The 24,892-nt window shown below is 39.6% G+C and overlaps 1 protein-coding gene across 3 annotated transcripts in view; it reads left to right on the top strand.

The window, feature by feature from the left end:
- The window catches only part of AFAP1 (actin filament associated protein 1), a 120,700-nt gene that overhangs the window by 59,141 nt on the left and 36,667 nt on the right, over window positions 1–24,892 (top strand). For all 3 annotated transcript variants that reach the window (XM_069794316.1, XM_069794331.1, XM_069794325.1), the window contains exons 3-6: window positions 239–336; window positions 13,849–13,957; window positions 20,170–20,381; window positions 23,432–23,611. In XM_069794316.1, the coding sequence (XP_069650417.1) occupies window positions 239–336; window positions 13,849–13,957; window positions 20,170–20,381; window positions 23,432–23,611 (599 nt within the window). The remainder of the gene's footprint in view (window positions 1–238; window positions 337–13,848; window positions 13,958–20,169; window positions 20,382–23,431; window positions 23,612–24,892) is intronic.

Below are 24,892 nucleotides of genomic sequence, written 5' to 3'. Positions count from 1 at the left end.
CAAATAGCATATATGTCATTATCATATAGAGTAAGTATGTGTTTGTTCTGCTTGATTAAATTCCTGAATTCCCAGCATTCTTCCAGTCCTGCCTCAGTAACCGCACTTGGGAGGTAGGCTGTGAGCAGCCCTGTGGGCCAGATTTTGCTGTGACAGTCAGACATGGTGTCCACATGTGGAAAAAATGTCCCGTTTGCATCTACCAAAGTGTTAAGTGATGTCTGTTGCTCTTCCACAGGTTTTGAAATAAAAGAACATGTACAGAAGCAAGAAGTCGCCAACAGTTTGCCAGCACCTCCTCAAATGCCTCTGCCAGAAATACCTCAGCAGTGGCTGGTAAGTGTTAATTTAAATCTATAAATATATATAAGAGAGAATATATTTGTGATAAGCGCTGACAGAAGTGGTTACAGGGGGAAGGAGCCTGCAGGTCCAGGGAAATGATTATTCCTCTCACCTCCGCTCTGGTTGAAGGAATTGGGTTCAACTTGCAGAAGAGAGGGCAAAAAAATCCCTATGGTGAAATAAGCCCAGGAACAGATCACTTGCAAAGGCTGTGCAATCACAGTCTTTAGTGATTTTCAAAATTCAAGTGGCAAACGCCTGAGCGACTTAATCTTAATGTCAAAGGTTGACCTGCATTGTGTTGGACGTTGGCCTGGCCAAGCCCACAGGTCCCAGCCAGTTTCTTACAATTTTAATGATCTGCTTTTCCTGGAGCAAGCCTCACAAGAAGGCTCCCTCTTGATAGCTGAAAAATGAAGGAAGAATACTTCCTTTTTTTATAAAGTCTTTAGTGCCCTTCTGTGCTCAGTCTCTGGGTAGGAAATTCCCTGCAGAACAAGTAGAAGTGCATGTTCTTGAAAGTGTTTATAGCAAAGGTAGTGATTGAGATCTGTAATTCAATTCCTCCAGTTGGGAGCAGCTGTCTTGTTATAGAATAAACTATAAACAAGTTTCAATGTTTCTCTGTTACTGACTTTACAGTAGATTTGAAGGAAACATTTTCAGTATTTCTTTTAAAGAAGCGTAAGCAAATCATGGTTTAGCATTTTGAAAGGTGAACATGGTCTTAGCCCTAATATTGATAAATTATCCATCTTTTTATTCATTTGTGGAAAATTCTGTGCATGGTGCTAAGGACAATCCATGGACACCCATGTTCATTGGCTGAAGCAAGAAGTACAGATGCAGCTTACAGGGCGAGAACAACTGGGCAACTGATGTTCTGCTTCATTTTAGCGTGTTACTCTGCTACCACATTTATGCCCAGTTCTAAGAGATATATAAGCCACTAGCATCTTACTAGTGGCTAAGATAAGAACTAATTTGTCAGATCAAACTCTTGGCCAGCCTTTCGTAATAACCTTTATTTGATGGTGAGTAATGCTGAATAATGCTATGTACTGCAGAACAAAGTAAAAAAACCCCAACAAACATGTATTATGTACGATATCTTAATCGTAGTTTCTCCCTAAGCACTGCCAGCTTTTGGTTTGTGACCTGAGCAAGATTTTTTCCCCCCCAATTTTAATTCTACCTAATGTAATGAGATATGCTGAAATCATTATCGGAAGGGAATGTTTATGCTAGGAACATTCATATCCAGAGTTGTTATATTTACTGTAGCAAAATTCAACTAAAAGGATGCTGTAAAATAATTATGTATAGATTTGAATGGATGCAAAAGCGGTCTTATTAATATGCAGTGAAACCTGAAGAATCCATTTCATGGTTAACAGTGCCTGAAAATGATTATTTTTCTTTAATTCAAGATGCATATAGCATAAATTACAAGGGAAGGGGTTGATGAGAGGCAGGAAGATTATGCAAAATGCACATGCCTTTGAAATGTAGACTTCAGGTGCTAGTTTCATAAACTGAGGCCAGTTGAGATCCTCGTTCTTTCATATTTATGTAGGTTCAGTTTAATAAATTGGCTCTGAAGATTCGAGTTGTTTTTCTAAAGACAACTGACCTACTTCTCCTTTCTCATACACTAATGTGTAAATTCCCTTAAAGTTGGTACAGCTGCAGTGAGTGAAATGGTGTGAAGTATGAATTAGGTCCAGGAGGTCAACATTGTTTTTTGCAGTAGTTCAGTTTGGTTTTTGTGTAACAAAAATATTTCTCTGAGATACAGTGGGAATTACTGTGGAAGTTGACACAGTTAGAGCTGGCTGGTCTGGAGCATGGTCTTGCCATGTTGAGCCTGGCAAAGTGCAGTTTGAACGTGGCCCTCCCCTCTGACCTGCCTGTAACGCTGCAGACACTTTCATCTCGGTGAAGTCACCAAGCTGAGCTGGTTTTTCCACAGTGACGGGAGCTGATTTTTGACAGTTTTTCTGCAATTCTGTTGCTGCTGTCAGGCAGTGGTGGTTTTCACGTCCCTTTCTGGTGTCGGTGTCACTCTGAGATCAGCCGGGAAATGTCCCAAGCCTCTCGTTGTCTTGCATTATCCTATTACAGGTTACAAGTGGTGCTATTTTAAGATGGTAGCACTTCGTAATTTGTGAAAAAGATGACAGACTGCTGCTGTCCTGCAAAAGACCAGGTGGAGTCAGAAGGGAAGGACAAAACCATCAGCTCTTTGACCTTTGAGCACTGGGGCAAGCTCAGACCCCAGTCTGACTGTTTAAAAACTTCTCCTGAAGTCATGTTGAACTAATGGGATTGATCATTAGCTGTTTTTTGGAAACCTTCTGTATTAGATGCCTCTTTGTTAGCCCCTCATTATTACTAGATACAATCAGAGACTATCATATTATCTTTCTTTTTACACCAGGCTGGACATCAGCGACAGTGGCCAAGATCTAATTTTCCCTTCCATTCATGCTCCTGCACGGTGATTTTCAACCTACCCTGAATCAATGGCATCCTAAAAATTTGTAGCTGATGATGCCAATCTCTGTAAAACCCGTACATAATTACATTGCTCAGTGACACAAATACTGAGCTAACTTCCCTAGCCACTTTTCATAGTCCAGTGGAAGAAATCCCTGGGGCCCACCAGAAGCTAGGAAATTCTGCTCCAGGTTGCCCTTTTTCACATGGCAAGTTGGAAGTCATGTTGTATGGCACTTCTGTTTGCCAGCCGTTCGGGACAGAAATTTTTTGCCACTTGCTGAATAACTTCTAGTGGTGGTCTCAGCCTCCAGTGGAAACACAGTGTGCTGCTGGAACATAGGAATTTACTGGAAGTGGGAATCAATAACTTTAAATAAACTATGCACTGTTTTAAAAGCTATGTTTTTAGCACATCGGTTATTGAGTGTGATGGAAATTAAAGTTTCATTTACACCACTGTTTCTTTTTATGGCACTCAGGGGATTCTGCATTCAAAAATGTTTAGTCTGAATTGATGTTTAAGCTTTTACTTATGTAAAGATGTGTGGGTGGGAAGGAATTCAATACTCCTTAAAGTAGTGCCAGGGGCCAGAATTATGTGTGGGCAGGTGCTATGCAAGGTTTCCTTTGTAAATCTGTAAATAGACCTGCATATTTGCTCAGGCCAAATCTTGTATCAGTTTTGTTGTTCATCAGGCCATGAACAAAGAGCATAAAATTCATTTTATTTAGAGACATACTGTTTAAATGTTTTAGTTTAAATGAAGTCTCCAGTTATTAAAACACATTAAAGCCCAGAGAGTTTTCCTGGACTCAGTGGGCTTTGGAACAGGTCTTAAAATTGAGGGACAAAGTTGGACCTTGCATATACTTGAATGAAGCGAATCGCTAAGCATGCAGTCTTTTAGTAATTCTCTTTTTCTGTATACATTCCCTTGCCTACATCTGGTCTAGCGGACTGTCTATCAGGCTTAGAAAGCGCAAATCCTCTCTTGCTTTAGCCTGTGCATACAGCTCCTTCAGACGGCCAGCAAAGTAAAAGTTGCAGATAAAGGATGTGAGCTTAAGGGCAGCTCGGAGTCCTGCTGCAGAACTGAAACACCGCTTGCCCGGGTGCATTTGTATGTGCTTGCTAGCATGAATACAGTGCTAGCAGCTAGGGAAGCTTTGCCTGGGTCAGCAGCAGAGGAGGAGATCACCGTGTTTGAAATAGAGTCATACAGGTTCTCCCCTCTTGAATCTGCTTACTGCGAAGGCTTGTGTCTTTTAGCCTGCTTTCTCCAGATACTTTTAGGGTATTTCCCTGCTCTTGAGAGGCAAGAAGCAGTGCTAGATGATGGGTTTGGAGGAATAACAGCCAATGCTCTGTGCATGCCTCAAAGTGCTGCTGGTGGTTTAACACCTGGGATCCCATCATTGCAGTATCACCAAGCTGCCTTGAAGTACATTTTCCACTGAGGCAGTAGGATAACATCCGTGTGTCCCGCTGCTCAGAGGCGCCTGAGGATTACTGGCATAAATTATCCACAGCATGACAGTGACAGAATACTTCTAGCCTCCCAGCATTTGGTTGTCATATTACATCTGACAGTTGGTGATTTCAGTGCACTGTGCAATCCAATGAAATCAAATACAAACAGCACACAGCTATTTTGCATGATTTTCACAGTAAAATTGAGTATACGTTTTGTTTTGCTTGGAATATGGACAATTTAATAATTACTTAACCGCAACAAGTGTCCAGCAAGATGCCAGAACCCCTGTAGACATAAATCAAAAGGATAGGTCATCTTCCTCCAACCCTTTCCTGCAATGTACACAGTCACCCTGTAGGAGTGTTTCATATAAATGGGTTTCCTATTGTGGAGAAGTGATTTGACAGCCTCCCTTTATCTGGCTGCCTGTCAGGTATACTTTTAGATATTTATTAGAAAATGCTGAAAGGAGACAGAGTCCTTCGAGAAGAAAAAAATTATCCTGAAATCAAAAGGATTTTTGAGGTGATATATCACCAATTACATTAATCATTCTTTGAAAAACAACCAAAAGAGTGCCAGTCTTAAAGGTTCTAAAATGAGCAGTGGGACTAATGCCATGACAAAAAGCAAGGGGCTCATGTGCCAGATGGGTACTTAATGAATTTTTATTTCATCTTGCTCTTTCTTCTTACACTGAAAAGCAGTTGTTATTCTCTGTTCTTCTTAAAAGATAATCTTAAGATAGTATTAGCCTTGGAGCTTTTTCCTTGCAGAAAATTTTTAAAAGCCACAAAATAAACTCCACAAAAATTCAGTTTTTTCATTCAGAGCTGGCTGATAGTTTCAGTTTGAACAGATCTCAACAATTCTTCTGTAATGAACAACTAAAGGGGCCTGTTTGATTATTCAGTGCAGTCACTCTTACTATGCAGGCAATTATAAAATACTAACCCTTTCAGAAACTTACCAAAATCTATTTACTAGCATTTAGGTTTCTTTAACCCACTAGTTCAGTTTGAAAGGCTGTTCCACCATCTCAGTGTTCATTGCCAGCCTTTGTCCTTGTGTTTAAGTAGCTTTTTTTTCTCACCTCAGTAGCTGTGCCTCAGATATCCTTTGAAATTGTAATCATATTCCTCCAAGGTTTCATTTCACTCTATTGCATATAAGAAAGGTTCCATCAGTTTCATTCTGAGCTATAGTTTAATTCTAGTGAGCTATATCAGTATTTCTCCCATGCACCTGCTGAAAGGTTCATGTTCTAGTTTGATCATGAGTGACCAGAACAGAAGAGTCTTCTGGACATAGAATCACAGAATCATTTAGGTTGGAAAAGACCCTTAGGATCATTGAGTGCAACCGTTAACCTAACACTTCCAAGTCCACCACTAAACCATGTCCTTAAACGCCACCCACATGTCTTTATATACCTCCAGGGATGGTGACTCCACCACTTCCCTGAGCAGCCTGTTCCAATACCTGACAACCCCTTCAGTCAAGAAATTTTTCCTAATATCCAGCCTAAACCTCCCCTGGCACAACTTGAGGCCATTTCCTCTCATCCTATCACTAGTTACTTAATAGAAGAGACCAGCACCCACCTCACTACAACCTCCTTTCAGGTAGTTGTAGAGAGCGATAAGGTCTCCCCTCAGCCTCCTTTCCTCCAGGATAAACAGCCCCAGTTCCCTCAGCCGCTCCTCATAAGACTTGTGCTCCAGGCCCCTCACCAACTTGGTTGCCCTCCTCTGGACACGCTCCAGCAACTCAATGTCTTTCCTGTAGTGAGGGGCCCAAAACTGAACACAGGACTCGAGGTGCGGCCCCACCAGTGCCAAACATGGGGGAACAATCACCTCCCTGCTCCTGCTGGCCACACTATTTCTGATACAGGCCAGGATGCCGTTGGCCTTCTTGGCCACCTGGGCACACTGCAGTTGTGGAATACTTTTGGTCATCATATGTGAGATTGCATAAGGAATAAAGATAAAGAAATGTTTGCAGCCTCTTTTTTGTGTTGGTCGTGTCTTGCAGGACACTGTAGTTGCCATTCCTGTTTCCCCTGGGTGCATTATTGTTAATGATTTATTTCACATTTGCAAATGGTATCACAGAAAAGTTTTAGTTGAAGTAATTTCCTTCTCAGTTCATTTATAGTATACCTTTATAACAATGCACATCACCACATTTCAAAGCTTTCTTCATGTCTAAGCTGCCAGAATGAGCTGTTCCTGACTGCCTTTAACTGGAATTTGCATTTAAACTGGATGAGCTCAGACCAGTTTTACAGTAGGATTGAACTGCTTTACCAGATTCTTTCTACGATCATTGTGAAGCTATATGCCCTCTTTTCTATCTTTACTAGATACTGATGATCTTTGTACCTTCTTATAAGAAAGTTATTAAATTACTCATGCCACAGATTTGATAGGATATTGTCCCACCATTTTTCATAACACGGTCACTCTTCTGGCCTCAGGTTTTTCATTTCTCGTTTCTATGCTACACGTGTCCATAAACACCCTCCCTGTGCTGATAGCTAGGGACCAGCTTATTTTCTTTCCTAACCGTGCTCATTAATGTTCTGTGCACAAACATATGGGAAAGGAATTAGGCCAGTAAGTACCAAGTCTTCTCTTGTTTTTGTTTGATGCAGTGCTCAGGCCCTTAGAGAATATTGTTCCGGTGGAAATGGTGTTGCCCACACTTTTCTCACTCTGCTGTCTTGTCTTGTCCCCACTGTCATGTCACGTACCTGGATGAGCTTAACTCCTGGAAGAGGAAGGTAATTTTGTCTTTGCTGGGGAGTACAGACACTCTTTGAGCACAGTTACAATAAACACCTCTGACTGAGGGTCCCATGCTGCTTAAAATTCAGGTTTGGCTTTCTCATGTAATATGCATGAAAGTGTTCCCTAGTATTAATTAAAGCCCATTTCTTTTCTTGGTACACCCAGACCCTTTGCTTGATATGAGTCAACTCCATTGTTTTGTCTGAGTGATGCGTCCAGCTGGCCATGTAATAATCTTTTATTATAAAATCTAAATGATACAGAAATACCGTGGGTTTGTTTCTGGCTCATTCTTTTTCACTTTTGAATTATGTCGTTAGATCTTCTGTTATTTCCATGGAGTCTGGAGTTTATTTCCACTTCTGTCTTCCACAGAGTGGGTGTAACTCCTTCCAGCTATCTGTCCTTCCCGTGGTGTGTTCTGTGCTCCAGTCTTCTCAGTTTTACTTAATACCTCAAATGTTAATAGAATGTAGACGTGGCACTTAGGGACATGGTTTAGTGGTGGACTTGGCAGTAGTAGGTTAACGGTTAGACTCAGTGATCTTAAAGGTCTTTTCCAACCTAAATGATTCTGTGATTCTAAATACAATGGCAAGAACTGAGACTTAAACTTATGCCTGGGTTCTGCTGCAGGCTGACGTTGCCATCCGAGAGATGCAAGAATCAACTGGGTTCTCTGTTCAGTTGATATACTTTGTTGGTTTCTTACCGTTTCCATTTGGTCCTCTTCATTGCCATCTTTACCTTGCTGTTGCTTAGGTAAAGGTGTTATCGGGTTATCTAAGCAGAAGTCAGATGTGTTGTGTTTTGTGAAATGGTAACTCAGTTCCTGGTGAGGTTCCTGTGTAAACTCTCTCCGGACAATCTTCAGATCAAACTGTGGAGCCATGGTATGCCCTGATTCAGTCTTTAAATGCAAGCAAGTCTGTTCAGATCCCTTTCCCATCATCAGGCTGTGCTTTCTGAGGCTGTGATCTGTCCATAGTCACTATACTCTACTTACTAAGCACTTTTTCAGAGATATCTTTAATTAGGCATTCACCGCTGAGTCAGCAGACACACTCTTAGGCTGTGTCAGATGTACCTCCACTCCCTGGAGGACAGTCTGCAAAGCGTGTACCTTCTTTTGTTCTGTCTTAAACCTGCTCAAGTCACTCTTCAGGATCATCCTAAGGAAAAGCTTCGCTTGTGCTTATACTCATCCTCCACCTGGTAATCACTTCTACTAACGTTTCCTCCTTGCCCTCAACTGTTCAGCACTGCAGTAGGAGCTGGTGGGTTCAGCTCTGGGTTACCAGTTCAGCCCTTCGCAGGATTGCTGGGCCTCCCACCGTGTCTGACTCTGGCTCTTGATTTCTTGGGCAGTTCCTTTTGGTGTTTTTTTCCTGGTAGCACCGGTGTCCCAGAGGCGTGTGCTGTAATTGCGTGGGTACACTCAGCGGTGGTTGGTAGGACTATACCAACAGCCTGTCGTGCAGCCGTGTTGCCCACCTCCTGGTGGGACTGACAGGGTTACTCTGTTCCAAAAAGCTGAGTTTGGTGTCTGTCTGGTATGCTGTCTTTTGTCAGATGTGCTCAGAAGCTGAAAAGAGAAGTTGTTAGACTTCTTTCACGTTATTGGGCTCCCAGTTTTGTAGGGTCCAGCTGACAAGCTGAGAAATTAAGAACCTTAGAATATGGAGCTAAGGTCAAATGAAGAATTCTTCTCAGCTTCTACTCGTCTATGCTCAGGCTAGTATTTCCCTCCTGCACAGCTCAGTATGGTCTTAACATCCCATATAGTCAAGCGCTTTTGTCCTGAATAAATCCAAGGTCCATCCAGGTCCTCAGCTGCTGGCAATAAACGGTGATTTCTCTTTAGTGCCTTAGCAATTCTGAGTTTATATAAAGGCTTTCTTAACAAGTGCATGACAAGTACTAATGCCCAATTTCCAGCCTTTACAGTAGTACGACGAAGCCTGGTTGAAATGTGCAGTCAGTAATTTTGCCAATTGTATTGATACTCAGTTTGTTGATTCATCTTGCTTTCTGGACATCCATTTTTTTACATGTGGGGAGAGGGATCATAAGTGTGTGAGCACTGTTCCCCCTCCAGGCGGAGGATGCGGTGGGGTTGTACAGAGGTCAGGTCTGAGCTTGCTCCAAAGCAAATGGCATGTGCACGTGTCAAGGTTTCTTCTTGACAGCCCACATTTGCCTTCTGGCTTCTGAATAGCTTTATTATGCATCACCAGTGTGTGACCACTTTTCCAGTCTCATGTTGCTGCTTTCAGTGTTGAGGGGTTACGTAGCAGCTGGCTCCACGGTCCGGCTGGATCCGAATTGGTGGTTGATCTAATAACACACATGCGAGCATGGCCCTTGAATTGCTGGCAGCCTTTGCCTGCAGCACGGGTGCACTGACAGTCTCTGCTAAAGTCACTGCTTTGCACTGGAAATCTCCACGTCCTAAATCATTGCATAAAGGGAGGTGTTTCTTTCTATTTCCTACAAAGTGTAAGTCTTCATTGGGGTGTAAAGTGATTTTATATCCTCAGGCCCCTGTACAATGACATTTATTTTCCTCTGTCTTTCATACTGCTTTCCACACTGTATACTTCCATATCGTCAGCGGATATCAGCCAGACTACCCCTAAAAAAAAAGTTACTGTCTAACTTGCTAGGTACCCTTGGGCAGGAGGGGGAAACAAAGTAATTTATCTCCTAGGATAAAGAAGGAAAGAGTTCATTTGTGGTCTGTGGAACACAGAGGAGCAGGTGAGGGGGAAGACCATAATATGACATAAATTTAATATTTCCCCTAAGTCTGTTTCATGGTGTCCAGTAGAATAATGTGTTTTATTATCCAGGTAAATATTGCTTATTATTTGGAGATACTTTTTTCTTTCAACAATCCTTCCTGTAAACTGGAGTTGGGCATCCCGTGCACAGTCCAGTCTTTAACGTCTTCAGAGATCTCAACTCTGTAGTGTAATTATCATCCCCTCCCCTTCTTGGTTTCACGTAAAGCATCTCTCCTTTTGCTTCACACCCAGCACCTGACAAACGCCTTCATCAGTATTGTTTCAGTATTACTGGTATTACTCTGCGCAACAATATCTCACTCATCTTTGTCCCTTTTACTCCAGTGACATAAAAATAATGGTAATTTTTTTCTAACTCAGTTCTTATTCCTGTGATTGAGCAAGGTTATTTGTCTTGAAAGGCAGCATTCTCTAGTTTTCTTCCCTGTTGCCTGTCGTAAAAAAAAAAAAAAAGTAGAAATTCGTGCTAATGCCTTCTTTGCAGGTTGCCAGGTCTTTCCTCCTGATACCACTCAAACTACAGATGTTCTAGGGTTTTTTTGAGGGTTAATCCTTTAACAGAATATGTAAATAGTTCTGTGGGTTTTTAGGCCTTTTTATTTTTCAGGCAAAATAATGAAAAGTTATTGAATCAAGAATTACTTCAGTTCATAATTCATAACTTCACCAAAATTCCTCCACTAAAAATTGCCAGGTTAAAAGAATTAAACAATACAACTAGCAATAGTAAAAAAAATTAAAGCACTGTAAATATTAGTATGTAATGCCAGAATCCTCAGATGTACTTTTTGCATTTCTTGATGCTCAAACTCTTACATATTCCATAGCTCCCAAAAGACGTAGTTGTTTGTGGTACAGATTTGAGTGAGATATTTATATTTTGTATTTAAACAGATTTACTTTGTATTTAAATAATTGTTGTTGGATTTTCTTTCAATATTAAAGCAGCCTTGCTCTAATCAGAAAGTATTTCATGTCGGATGTTTCTGTTTTTCGTAATTTTTTTTTTTAAATCTTTTTTATAATTGTTTTCAACTTTGTTATGGCAAGCACTGCAAAATGCATTTCAGAGAGGAGGGCCTGGTTAATTCAGCAATGGATTCCATCTGTGTTGACGTTGGCTGCAAAGCCCAGCCCGCCCCAGCTGTATGAAGTAACTGGTGCTCCAGCAGGGTCAAATTCAGACAAGCACCATTTGTGTTTCATTTCCTTTTTTCTTTCTTTCTGAATAACATTTTGTCTAAAAACAAGGATTCCCCCCTGCCCCCCGCCCCGATCTTTATTGGAACCTCTGACTTGTTTCTGGATAAAAGATAGCTTTGAAGCCTCAGTGCTGTGTCAAGTCAAAATTGGCATGACCCTTGGGACAGGTATTTCCTGGGTGAATTAGGTTTAATAATGATAGGAATTTCATGTATTGTGTATACACCTGATGGGAAAAGTAGTTTAAGGCTAGACCAAGATATTAATATATCTGTCTAATGAAAGGGGTGGTATGAATCAACACTGCCCCAGGAACAAACCTTGACCCCAACTCACTTGAGCAAGGCTCTGCCCACCTGCGTGAAGGGAGAAAATACAAACTCTTTGGAGGCAGTTCCCCCTATTGTGTCTAGCAGTTCAGGCCACACAAAGCTGATGTGTGCAGGTGTGTAGGGCAAAATTCATAATTGCTGTCAATTTTCCAATATTAACATATAATATTTTTTAATGTCCCTTATGCCTGTTGCACAGCAGCAGCTAACCTTGAAAGACTCGTTTATTTTGTGATGATGTGCAGATTTGCAATATGGGGCTTTTTTTCAGCGGAATTACAGGGATACTATGCTAAAAGTCATATTTTTTTCATTATTTTGCTTCTTTGACAGATAATTTCTCCAGCGAAGCTGGTCTGTGAGGAAAACTCATTTGGTTCACATTGTAGATAACAGTAATTGCCATCTCTTATCTGTAATTGACTGTGACATATGAAGTTGGCTATATCATTTGATATAGAAGTAATATTGGTGTAAATCTCAATCTGACCAAGAATTTCTGTGTTCAGGCACGAATCAGTTCATTGTTTGTGAGGAATTTTCTGATTTTACTTGGTGCACAAAGGGAATTCAGTGCTGGATGAGCTGAAGGGCAGGTTTAGTCGCTAGCTCCTTGCCTTCCTGCACATTGGGAATACACAAGCACTTGCCTCCAAGGAGGAATACCCTACTCGATACGAATTTAACTACAGAGCGCACTAAGGGTGGGACTCGTCTTGCCGATGTTGTTAAGAATTAGGTGTCTGGCGTAGATGTGTAATCAGTATTGAGATTTGGAGATGTCTAGCTTTGAAATATGCAAAGATGAATCCAGCCCTGAAAGTGCCCGCAGAAGTAATTTCATTACAGCTAATGCCACTTATGTTATTAAAGCTGGGGTTCCTGCCAGGTGACTTTAGGTCTATAGCAAAAGAGAAGTCTAGTCGCTGTGGCTTCAGCTGTATTATGTGGAAGAAGACTCTATGCCTCTGCTAGACTGTTCAGCCCACCTGCGTTGCAGTCCAGAAGCATCTGTATGTGACCATGAGCAAAGCCCACCCTGACTAGTTTCTTACTTCAGTATCTCTGTTCCCCAAGTTTAGACTGGATCAGTCCAAAGCAGACAAACACCATTACATCTCTTTCATTACCTGAAAAAAGAGAAAGAGGTATTGGAAAAATGTTATGGGAGAAATGAGACTCTGCTTACAAGTTACATTTTTGTAATCATACAATAAACCACTAGTGTTGGAAAAAGACTTCAGTATTTTCTCTAATATGAAAATATGGAACTAAAAACCTGCGGCCAGTATGAATGAATTCTATAAAATACAGTTGTTTTGGTACTTGTTAAAGAAATAGAACAGTAAAGTCATATGGAAGAAGTCACAGAGTACTAAATTTACTTTGTTACTATATCAACATACCAGCAGTTGATCAGTTTTAAATTTAAAACAGGTTTATATTTAGAAAAGAAGCATTTTAGAATTTGACCTGGTATTTGAAATATTTATTTTATCATATAATAGTTTCTTGATGTTCCAAACTTTTCATTGGTTGTAGCTCAGTTTTCACTATGTAGAAATAGCATTTTAAAAATTAATGTCCGATTAAGAATTGATTTGAAAAACAAAATGCATCGTGAAAATATGTTCTAAATTATATGTCCTTGATCTCTGCCATCCCAGGCTATTTAACTTTTCTAACCTGTCCAACCAAACTGTTGTTTCCTGCTGTAATAGGAATTAATTTAGGTGTAAAATACTAATAAATAAGCCTTAACTCTGTAAAATGGTCCACACACACAAATCTCTTTCCTACATAGACTCTTTAGATTTCTAGTTCTTAGAGAACTATATCTTTTCAACATTTTTATCACTTAATGCTGTTGTAGAAAGATCTTTTAATGTCGCTGTTATCTTGATTTTGCATCCTTAACAATGGCAAGTAGGATCCTACTGTGTTTATATCCCCAAAGGATTCAGCTGAAGGACATGCAAGGTTCTACTTCCTTATCATTAGTGGAGGTAAAGTTCCTGACAATAATGGTACATTTAAAAATTTATCATTATGTTATGAAGCATAATTAAGTGACCCTATTGCTTCAAATGTCAACCTCTACTTATTATTGTTTAATTATAACAACATATGAGGAACTTGAGATTTAGGCTTGTTTCCCTTCTAAAAGATGCTAACCTGCAGAACACACCTTATTCAAAGGACAACATCTAATTCACCCCTCCAGAGCCTTACCTTTAGAGATGGTTAACATAAGAAATAGTCACAGGAGCAGCCATTGGGTTTATAAGGCTGGTAACATTAGCACTGATGATGAGCAGATGTTCTGACCGTGTTTAATTCAACACCTTGTTGGTATGTAATCATTTTTTGGTTTTTTTTCTCTATTTAGCCACCAGATAATGGGCCTCCACCATTACCAACATCTTCTCTTCCTGAAGGCTATTACGAAGAGGCAGTGCCACTTAGTCCTGGGAAGGCTCCTGAGTATATCACTTCCAGTAAGTAATATATTTCCAGATCACTTTCTGAGCAATTGGTAATTCCAGTGTCCTTCAACTTTTTTAGTATTTGACAGCTACATCTCTATTAGTGCTGTGTTGTAAGCATGGCTTTGACCGTTTGGGTCTGGCTCTGGTTATCCTCACTTGCCATGCATTGGTTTGGTTTGCAGAACTGTTTTGGTGTGCACAAACCAGGCTCCCTTTACAGGAAACTAAACCTGGAGCTTAAGTTAGGTGTGCATAAACGTGTTTCAGCTGCTATTGAAGATAGACGGTCCAAATCGGCCACTGGTCTTTTGGACAGCTTTGAACCATGAACGTGGTGGGGCATTGGACCAGGAGTCCAGAGTTAAGTATCATCCAGAGTAAACCTCTCTACACTGGCGATACTGTAAATGTAGAGGTCTTAGAAACTGGTGCTGATCTGCAGATCTACTGGTATGCTTCTACTGCACTGAATTACTTGCTAAAGTAGACAAAAGAAGAAAGGAATTATTGAAAAGGTGTGGTTTGCAGCATTTTGGTGACACATTATGGAAAGGGATAAATCAGTCATACTGGCTCCCAAAAGCCATGTTTGATGCACATGACAGTATTTTTGTGACTACTTGTTTAGTGCAAAAGGCAGAGGGCTGCCTCCTAACTGACCACCAGAACGTCATTCTGCAGCAACACACAAATGCTCTTTCTCATGTCCAAATACTTATCCAAAGACCTATTGACTTAAGTGGAGCTATGCTGAGAGCACGCTGATGAAACGCTGAAATGACTGCTGTGAGCATTTACACAGGGTCAGTCAACAGGACATTATGTACCAAAAAATTGCAAAGGTTTTCCTTTTTGCTGCTTTTTTATTGGCTGGGGTAATTTATTACTTGTGTGTGGCTGATTTATCATTAATCATTATTTTCTATGGCCCAAAGATTAAAGGCATGTCTTCCCCCATTTTATAGCCATTTTTATTATTTGAACCAGAACGAATGAATAAAATGATATCTCTGTTCTTAAAACATGCACAAGAGTTACCTTAGAACATTAATTATGCATTTGTACACTGCATGAACTGAGGTTATCTGGCAGCTCTTAATTTACCTAAGAAATTCAAGGTAAGAGTTTCATATACCGTAAAGCAAATGAAGGAACATAGTCTTAACAGAGTAGCAGAATCACTCCTCTCTTCATTTCCTCCCTTGAAATGCTGCAGGGTGGTCCTGCTACACCCTGTAATCCAGTGAACCGCGATTTGTGTTTTGTCATTAAACAACAGCCATGCTCAGGCAGAAAAATATTAATAATACAAATATTAATAGCACTGCTAAAGGATCACCTAGGGAAAAAGAAGACAAAATACGAAACTGAATTCTTACTGTACTTAACCACCCAAATCCACAAAAATATTTAGGATATAAGCCTTAAAAGTTCATTAATAATTCCATGATTTAATTATATATATATCCAGACATTTAAAGCTCCGTTAGTGTAACTTATCATCTCACTTGCTGTGATTTTGCTGTATTTTCTTATGTCCTGAACTCCTTATCATCTCTTTTAATTTGTCTTAAAAGATTCCGCTCTTCATTGGTAATAAATTTGCTTTTAAATTCAATATGACATTAGTAATATATCTCTACTCAAGCAAAACTTCCACTAAATCCAGTTGTGTGGTAATTAAAATAAGCCACTAAAGCAGTGTATTAACCGAAGATGTAACCTTAGCTGTTCAAACTGTTTGAGATGGAGAAGACCATAACAAAGAAGCGCTGAAAGTATAAGAAGTGTAAGAATAAACTGCTAAACAACTGTTGGGCTAGATATCATTATCTTAAGTAAATATTCCTATGGAATATTTTTGTGATATCATTAATAGCAAGGAGGCTTACATTAGAAGCCTCATAAGGCTCATATCATGTGTCCTACCTGCAAAGGCAAAAAGGAACTGAAGAAAATTGCAGAATGTAGGTTATGAAAACGAAATATCCGTAACTTTCCCAAGCCCCTGTTATCTGTTTGTAAACAAACACTTGCATGTAGATGAAAATAAGATGGTGTATGCCTTGTCTGAGAACTCTTTCTCTTTATTAAAAGCTACTGATCTGTACAATATGCCTAAATTATTACAGGCTAATCTTTGGAATACATTATTACAAATACTGTGAAAGTCCATTGTGATTTTCACCCCTTAACAGTGGAAAATTTTGGTGAAGATAAGGGTGAAAAGCCAATGTCAAAAGAAGCTAGAATAATCAGAAAATGCAGAAGATGCAAAAAAAGGTAGATTAGCAGCTTCGGAACATGTTGTATCAGTGCGTCCTAAGTCTCTGAGACTTTAGTAGACTTAATAAACCCACTTTATTTTGGAGAGGTATTTTCCACTTTTTCTGCACATGCTAGTTTGTGTCTCAGAGCCTGAAAGCCTTGTTCTGGATGTGATACAGCAGTTTGGAGAAACAAAGAATAGAAGCGAGATGTGGCACAGAGCAGCAAAGTTTCGGCCCAGATGATATGAGTCGTACTCCAAGGTGGCCATCCTTCCTGGTGTGAGTCACAGAGCAAACTCTTCTTCTGGCCAAGAGTCCCACAAACCAAGGAGAAGAAAACCATGAGGAGTAGTTCGTGGGCAGGATATGGCAACAGGTCCCCAGAGATCCCGTTAGCCTGTGTGAGGGTGGGAGCCTCAGAAGCTCCTGTTGGCTTTCAGCCTCCTGTAAACTGAGATTTGGATGAACCTGCAGCTGCTGTGCAGAGTCTCTCTGCTGATCATACAACTTACAGCTAACGTGGAATCTGCACTTGCACTGCTTGTGAGCCTCATAGGAAGTACCTGTAGGATATTTGACATGCAGAATTTCAGCCTCTACTTTGAAGTCTTAATCAGCACTTCCTACAGTAATTTTTTTTAGAAACCGGTAAAACTTGCTGTAAGAAAAAAAATCATAAGATTCACTGTTGTGAGGAAAAAGCAATGATTTAACCCAGTAACTTTGCTGAAAGGAAGGCGAGATTGCTGCATGGGGTTTACGGTAAGAAGAAAACCAGCTTTTTGATATATGGCAAAGAGACAAGCAATAATTTTATCCAAGGCGAAACCTTCTTTTCTGCAATATGAAAAAGTTAAATCATGTCCTAAAGAGGAAGGAAAAACCATGTGTTAAAACACATTTAGTTTTTGCATCCTTTTGACTGATGCACTTAAAAATGCAGATGGGAAAGGCATATTTGATAGACCTTCCTCTGACAGAAAAGTCTTTGACTCTGTCATACAAACATCGCTTCTTCAGTATGGACTCAGAGGGTAGAAAAATGACCCAGCTCCACTCTCTTGGGAGGACTGCATTTAAGGAGTGTCCCTCCTGTACAGTCATGCTTCAAGTTGATCTGATGAAAATTAACCCCCAGACACTCTTACATTGAAAAAGTGGTTTCTTAATTTTGGAGGAAAAATCTCATTAGTAATTAAACAGAAAAATGCTACCAGAGTAGTATTTCCATATCTCGATATATGAGCAGTGACTTCTTGCTTCTGCTTCTCACCTCAAAAAAATGTAAGTTTCAGGGTAATATTATTGCCAAAACTAGAACAAAATCACAAAAGAGGTAAAGGAGTTTTGTAGAAAGGCAGCAAACATCAAGGTGAACATTATGACAGTGGTGTAGTTGCAACAAAGATCACTACTAAATTCAAAGAAGGGATGAGGAGGTTATGGGCACCTAAGTATTACTGTTTTGAAAAGGGAAAGGCAGGAGTTAAAGATGAAGTTCCCAGAGAGATAGCAACTTTAGGTTATGGCAGCTTGTGCCTTAACCTGTGCCTTTGGGAGAAGGCCTTCTTGAAGATGCTGATTTCACGACTAGACCTCACATCTTCATATTCGGTAACACCACACGACTCATTCTGCCTTTGCTTCGAACAGGCTGGCATGCTACTGTGTGTTTGAGACTGGTCGATGATCTCTCAAGCACTTCCTGACGTTTCTATGTGAAAGTTTGTGGACAGCCACTCCAAAAGGAGGTCAGGGCTGGGGAATGTTTTGTTTTGGTTCTGGTTTTGGTGGGTTTTTGTTTAGGCTTTTTTCCTGCTTCATGGGGAGGAAGGAGGAAGAGATGGATGAAGCGGCAACTTCTACCAGATCTTACACATTCTTTTAAACAAATATGCAAAAATAAATACTCTGGAATAAATGTTTCCAAATCTGTCAGTTTAAACATCTACCCTAAGTTCTTCCATCTGTCTCTTGATTTTTGTAAAGCAAGTGAAAAATTGTAGTGTTTTCCCATTGATAATCATCTGAGGCTTTTACCACTTGCCCATATGGAGCTGCCCCAAACCAAACACTCCATAGCAGAATTGACCAGAAGATGGGAATTCAATTAAAAAAAAAAAAAAAGTTTCCAGAGCTTCAAATTTTATCTTCATTTCACTTTGGAATGAAGATACACTGTTTTGTACACTTCTGTGAAAACACAAATCAAATCAGAGTCTCTAGTCTTGATTCAGAGACGTGAGGTCTGGGTATATCCCATTCTGACTATGCACGTAGAGAGAAACTGATGTAGAATGAGCTTTCCAGCAATCCATTCCCTTGTCCTCTTCCCAGTTGTCCCAGGTCTCCTTCCCACATCCCAACTGTGTCCTAAATACCTAGCTAAGGCAAATGAGAGATTTTCTTCCACCTTCTGGCCTAAAAATGTATCAAAGCCTACTTGAAATGTTTAGATGAAATTTCAGCTGTTAAAAATATTCCCATCAATTTTCCTCCATGGGAGCATATGCCAGTGGATAACAGGCATGCCTTCAGGTGTTGTTATCTGAAGGGCTTTATATATATATATATATATATATATATATATATATATACACACACAGACACATACCCACCTAAACAAATAAATATGGATGGTGGAAGAGAGGGTTCTGTGATAATGGCAAATTAGTTTTGTAGTTGAGGGGACTGCTAGAGTGGACTGCATTGTTGAAAAGGCAAGGCCTGAACAAAGATTGTTTAATTAAAAAGGAATCCTGCCATTCCATCACCAAACTTGGAGCAAGATTAAGCTGTTCAGGCTAAAAGCACATAACAAAACATTTTTTTTGCAGAATGCCTTTAACTCCAGCAGAATCTGTAGTTCAAGGAACAGCATTGTCTATTCAGCGTTAATTGTATCAGTGCAGGTGCTGTATTTGAGAATTATATGAAGTGTTATGATAGGTAGGTAGTGCCCCATAATGTACTTTTGTGTACTTTGTCATATTCAGTGTTTGTTTCTTGATATGCTGTACTAATATTGACATTTCTGTGCCTACATTTTGCATTATGCAATAGGACAAGGTGAAGATGTTTCTCTGTGTCCTGGTTTCAGCTGGGATAGAGTTAACTGTCTTCCTAGTAGCTGGTACAGTGCTGTGTTTTGAGTTCAGTATGAGAAGAATGTTGATAACACTGATGTTTTCAGTTGTTGCTCAGTAGTGTTTAGACTATAGTCAAGGATTTTTCAGCTTCTCATGCCCAGCCAGGGCACCTGACCCAAACTGCCCAACGGTGTATTCCATACCATGGGACGTCCCATCTAGTTTAGGAACTGGGAAGGGGGGGGCAGGGATTCGCCGCTCGGGGACTGGCTGGGTGTTGGTCGGCGGGTGGTGAGCAATTGCCCTGCGCATCATTTGTACATTCCAATCCTTTTATTACTACTGTTGGCATTTTATTAGTGTTATCATTATCATTATTAGTTTCTTCTTTTCTGTTCTATTAAACCGTTCTTATCTCAACCCAGGAGTTTTACTTCTTTTCCTGATTTTCTCCCCCATCCCACTGGATGGGGGGAGTGAGTGAGCGGCTGCGTGGTGCTTAGTTGCTGGCTGGGGTTAAACCACGACACTCTGTAAAAGAATTACAAAAGATGAAGGTATCTGCTAAACAGTATTTTGAAGATAATAAAACACTACTTTTAGCTATGTATTCCCAGCTTATTCTTTCCATTAAAATTCCCAAGGTGTCAGTATGGGTCTTCTATAAAGTTTTATAATGGAACAGCATCTCTTCTTCAATTAACTTAATGTATTGATACTACTAAGCAATGAAACAGTAATTTGTTCATGGCTGACTTTCAAAAGCCTTAACTTAAAAATGAACCCTGTTGAGATTTTCAGTTATTTCAGTGTGCTTCATGGCTAAATGTTTTAACTTGACACTTTTACGCTTTTCTTAAAGATTATGACTCAGATGCTATGAGCAGCTCTTATGAATCCTATGACGAAGAGGAGGAGGATGGAAAGGGGAAGAAAATGAGACATCAGTGGCCTTCCGAGGAAGCCTCTATGGATCTGGTGAAGGATGCCAAAATCTGTGCCTTCCTTCTTAGGAAAAAACGATTTGGGCAATGGACCAAACTACTGTGTGTTATCAAAGAAAACAAACTACTGGTAATTTTTATTTTTATCTAGCTATATTTTCTTTGTACCTTTTAGATGATACATTTATTTTTACAGGAATCTGGTTTTTGGAATATGTTCTACAGACAGTGGCCAAGTCTACAGTAACCTTACCAAAGAGTTCAGTCATGATTTACCCAAGAAGCAGAGAAGCACTGAAATTATAAGTGTATCATTTAGCCACTTCGAACTTTGATTTTTATTGCACTTAAACTTAAACCCAGGCAGTTCCCTGATATTGGAAAGAAAGTCTGGCCTATTATCTTCTAATGTATTTCATTTGGAAAAAAAAATTGCTGAAACTGTAAATCCAATCTTTCATTCCCTGCGGACAAAAAAATCTTATAGGGAGCTTTGCGTATGAACTGTTGGATCAGACCGCTGGAGAGAAGAGTCCCTTGTTAGACTGAGAATTCACTTGGCAGCATATGCCGTGGTAATGTATACACTTTAAACTAAACCTTTGCCATCTGTTCTGCGGTAATTACAGATGCAGTATTCACATGATGCACAGCTGCATAATAGAAAGGAAAGAAACAAGTGGATGTATTTGTTCCTTAAGCAAATCTGTTATGTTTCTTTCTGATTGGAGGCACCAGTAAAAGATCTGATAAGTTAGTAAATTATCTGCTCATAGATGTCTTTTTAGTTTCTGAAAAGAGAGCCTAATTGAGGGAAATGCTTATTTCTGTGTCATTATAAGCGAACTAATGCTTACAGTAATAAATAAGTTGGGCACTCCCTGCCTTCCTGTCTGGTGCTTCCAACAGTTGTAACTAATTACGTGACTAATAATTACTGCAATATCCCAAACATTAAAAGCTGATTAACAGGTGATAGAACATCTTCTGTAGAACCTCATTATTCTACACCGGTACACGTAGCTTAGGTGTGTTCACTTTCCAAGTACATTGTGCTTATGGCAGTATAGGAAATAACAGGCTATGAAATAGAAGTACATGAAATAGAGGTAAGAGGTTTCTGAAAATATAGTTGGAATGAATTTGCTAGTTTTCAGTGGTTACTGAGGATTTAATTTTTGTATCCTCCTCTATTTAAATGTTGAAAAGAATGTTGATTCTGATTCAGTTTCTATTATATTGTTACAGTCCTATTATCCTTAGTCCACATTTTTATCACCATATATCAGGATCATATCAGATTTCAGGACCGTCTGGTAACAGCTTGAAGAAAAGAAAGAAAGAGGGAAAGAAACGGATTTTTCTCTGAAATCACACAATATGTCTTCTACAATTATGTTTGTTGTTCTGTATAGAAATATGTTATTTTTTCTATTTTCATTTCCTTTAGCCACATGTGTGGTCTGAAAAGCTGGGTTTTTTTTTCCTTATAGGGATTGCCTTTCAGTAATTCTGTAATGGGGATTAAGAAAATAAAAATCACAATAGGAGTCTAACGACCAAGTTACACAAGATTGGTTTATTGTTTGAAGGAGGACTTAGACATTTAACATATGAGATATGCAAGTAAAACAAATCTATGTTCTTAGGGATTTGTAATTGCTTGTATTATAAATGCAGCTGTCATCATAAACCCAAAATATTTTACTTAGAGTTAGACATTAGAAATAACTTTTAATAGGGAATTGTTTTTCACTTAAAGTCCTTTAATATGTAAATACTTAAGTTTTAGTAATGTATAATTATATATAAAATATTTAAATTAATATAAAGGGAATTTATGCTGTTTATGGCTTCTTGAAGAGACTAATGTTGTATGTTTTTAAGATTTCATAGTATGAAAACTTAATATTTTTTTAATGTTACAAACTTAAAATGTGTGACAAAGCTAGAGAAACTTTGAGTTAATGGGCTTTGGAGAGGGAGGGAGGATCATGAGTGATTTGCAGAGGCTGGTTTAGAGTGGCCATATTTGCTCAGCCTAAGTTGTGGTGTTTATAACATATTTTTAACAGCTACTGTCTTCCTGACAGTTGCATCATGACATGAATACTGCTGCAGACGTGCAAAAGTTCATGTGCTTTTCTCTGTTCATATTTATACTCAGCTATTCTGTGTATGCATATACTAATTAGTCATCTTTATTACCAGATACATCCTTCATCATCAGATGCCTTTTTAGCCTTCATGCTTATTTGTATGAGTGAAAGCCCAATTTACATAAGTATATAAAATAACTGGACATTCATATGCGCAGTTAAACGTTGTTCTGTAGTATGGCACTGTGACAGCTTTAGGAACCTCAGCTGTACCGATGTGTTGGAAGGTGGGAATAGGGACTGGGACTATAGGACAAGTGATGTAATGTGGAACCCTTCATCTTTAGATCACCAGTTCAAACATAGAGCAGGTCATCAGTGATCCAGCATGAAATGGCTCTTCATTGACAGCATTTAATACTGAGGGGAAAAAACATCGCATATGTCATATAGTTTTAGCCAGGAGCTTACAAAGTAAACTAACATGGAGATTAATGCAGTTTTGTGCAGTGATTATTAAACTGCATTAGCTGAAAAAGTGGGACTTTGCCCCCTTTCCACACTGTGACAATTTTTTTTACTTACGTAGCTGTTCTTTTTCTTGAGGTAAGGTGTGTGCCAGTGTCTTTGTAACTGCAGGCTGTAGGCACTGATGTATAGATTTGTCTTGATATGCTAAGCTGTTGCTGGAGGGCAGGGTAAATATCTGGGCTTTAAAGTCATTAACTGTACAAGTTTATTCTGCTGCTACATGTGAACAGATACCCTAAATCACCCTCTTCCTACCTGGTCAGGGTCAAGGTTGAGTCATAACGATGAAGAAGCTTAATGCTCTCCATATGTTGTACCTGTCCTGCAATAAAAGATGTCTATTAATGTCAGTCTGGAAGTAATTTTGCTTTACAGAGGGGATGAGAGGGAGAAATGCAAAGCTGACATTGGCTGAACTCTGTGGTATGTGGTAAAGGGGTGCTTGAAAAATATTAAAAATTTAAAAATAGCATTTCTATATAACAACAGCTGTCCCCCAATGTTCAGAAAGGTGATATCTAACTTTTGAACTTTCCTTCCATTTATTTAGTGTTACAAAAGTTCCAAGGACCAGCAGCCCCAGATGGAGCTGCTCCTGAATGACTGCAGTATCACGTACATTCCCAAAGACAGCAAAAAGAAGAAGCATGAGCTGAAAATCTCGCACCAAGGAGCGGATGCCCTGGTTCTGGCAGTGCAGAGCAAAGAGCAGGCGGAACAGTGGCTAAAGGTAAGGGAGGGATTTCTGACCAGGAACTTTTCCACCCACAAAGTGCTTCCATTGCCTGCTCCGTTGCTGTTAAAAACCGAGATACAGGCAGCAACTTTCAGGCAAATCCAGACCACTGAAATCCCATCTAATTTGGTGCTGCAGAATACAGACGTCATCTTCAGGCCTTGAAGCAACAACTTGAGCAACCAGCAGCTCAGTATTGCACAGCTGCTGCTGCTGCTGCTGCTGCGTGTGGTTTTCACTGCTAATTGCACAATAATCTGGCACCGAGAGGAGAGGTAGCAAATTCCCTTCCATCTTCATCTCTAGCTCGTTTTCCAGAAAGCTTTGGTGGTTATGGCACACTGGTAGTGAGCTGAAGGTTCAAATTCCATAAGGTGGAGGGGGCTGGCACCCAGGTTGCTTTTTGGAGGGGTGTATATGCATAGCTGCCATAGGCTACCCTGCAAAAATTGGGATACCAACATCACAATCACCTTTTTAAAAAGAAGGATCTCTGAGGAGATACCTGTTTGCAGTGCTCTGCATGGAGCAAAAATCCTTCATCTTCCTGAAGTCAATTCAAGTTTGCTAATCCTGGTTTAGCAGCGTATCGTCTGTTATGGTTTGTTCTGGGAATGCAGACTTCTGAGAAAGGGGATTTTTGTCATCATCCACTCCTTTCTGTTCAGTGTCTGCAAATGCGGAAAATCCCAACACGAGGGCTGCAGTTTCAGATCCTAACCAGATTACTAGTATTTATGTTGGACTTTGCCAGTCTCAAATGTGGATGTCCGTGAAGTAGTGTGGGAAACTGTCACTGCAGTTTCAGTAGCTTGTTTTAAGACCTTGAAATCCAGCCTTTTAAATGCATGTAAAAGTCTGAATACATAAGACTCGTCAGGCATTCTTCCATGCTGTGCTCTGATCTAACCTTATATGGTACTTATTTTTCTAAGAATAAATTGTATTTTTCCAAATACAATAGAATTAAACATGTAGGAATTTCCTAATGCAGATAGTTTTTCTGCAGAAGAGAGAGACATAAAATGCAGCTTAAGAGGTACGAGTTCTGCTGTGGGCTAATTTACTAAATGGAAAATTAATCTGTAATTTCCTATTTTGCAATATATGAATATACCTTTTGGGGGTTTGTGGCTTGTGTGTGTGTGTGTTTGGTTTTCACTGCGAGTTTGTATCTTAGCTTAGAAAACACACTCTCTATTGTCTTTTTAATAGAAACTAATCACAACCATGTATTTGTTAGGCTTCTTCTAACACCAGTATCTTATTTTAATT

This window comes from Haliaeetus albicilla, chromosome 1 (genome assembly GCF_947461875.1).
Source record: "Haliaeetus albicilla chromosome 1, bHalAlb1.1, whole genome shotgun sequence".
In the NCBI taxonomy this organism is placed as follows: domain Eukaryota; kingdom Metazoa; phylum Chordata; class Aves; order Accipitriformes; family Accipitridae; genus Haliaeetus; species Haliaeetus albicilla.
Note: the sequence above shows the minus strand (reverse complement) of the source record. Positions and strands in the feature narration are given on the sequence as shown.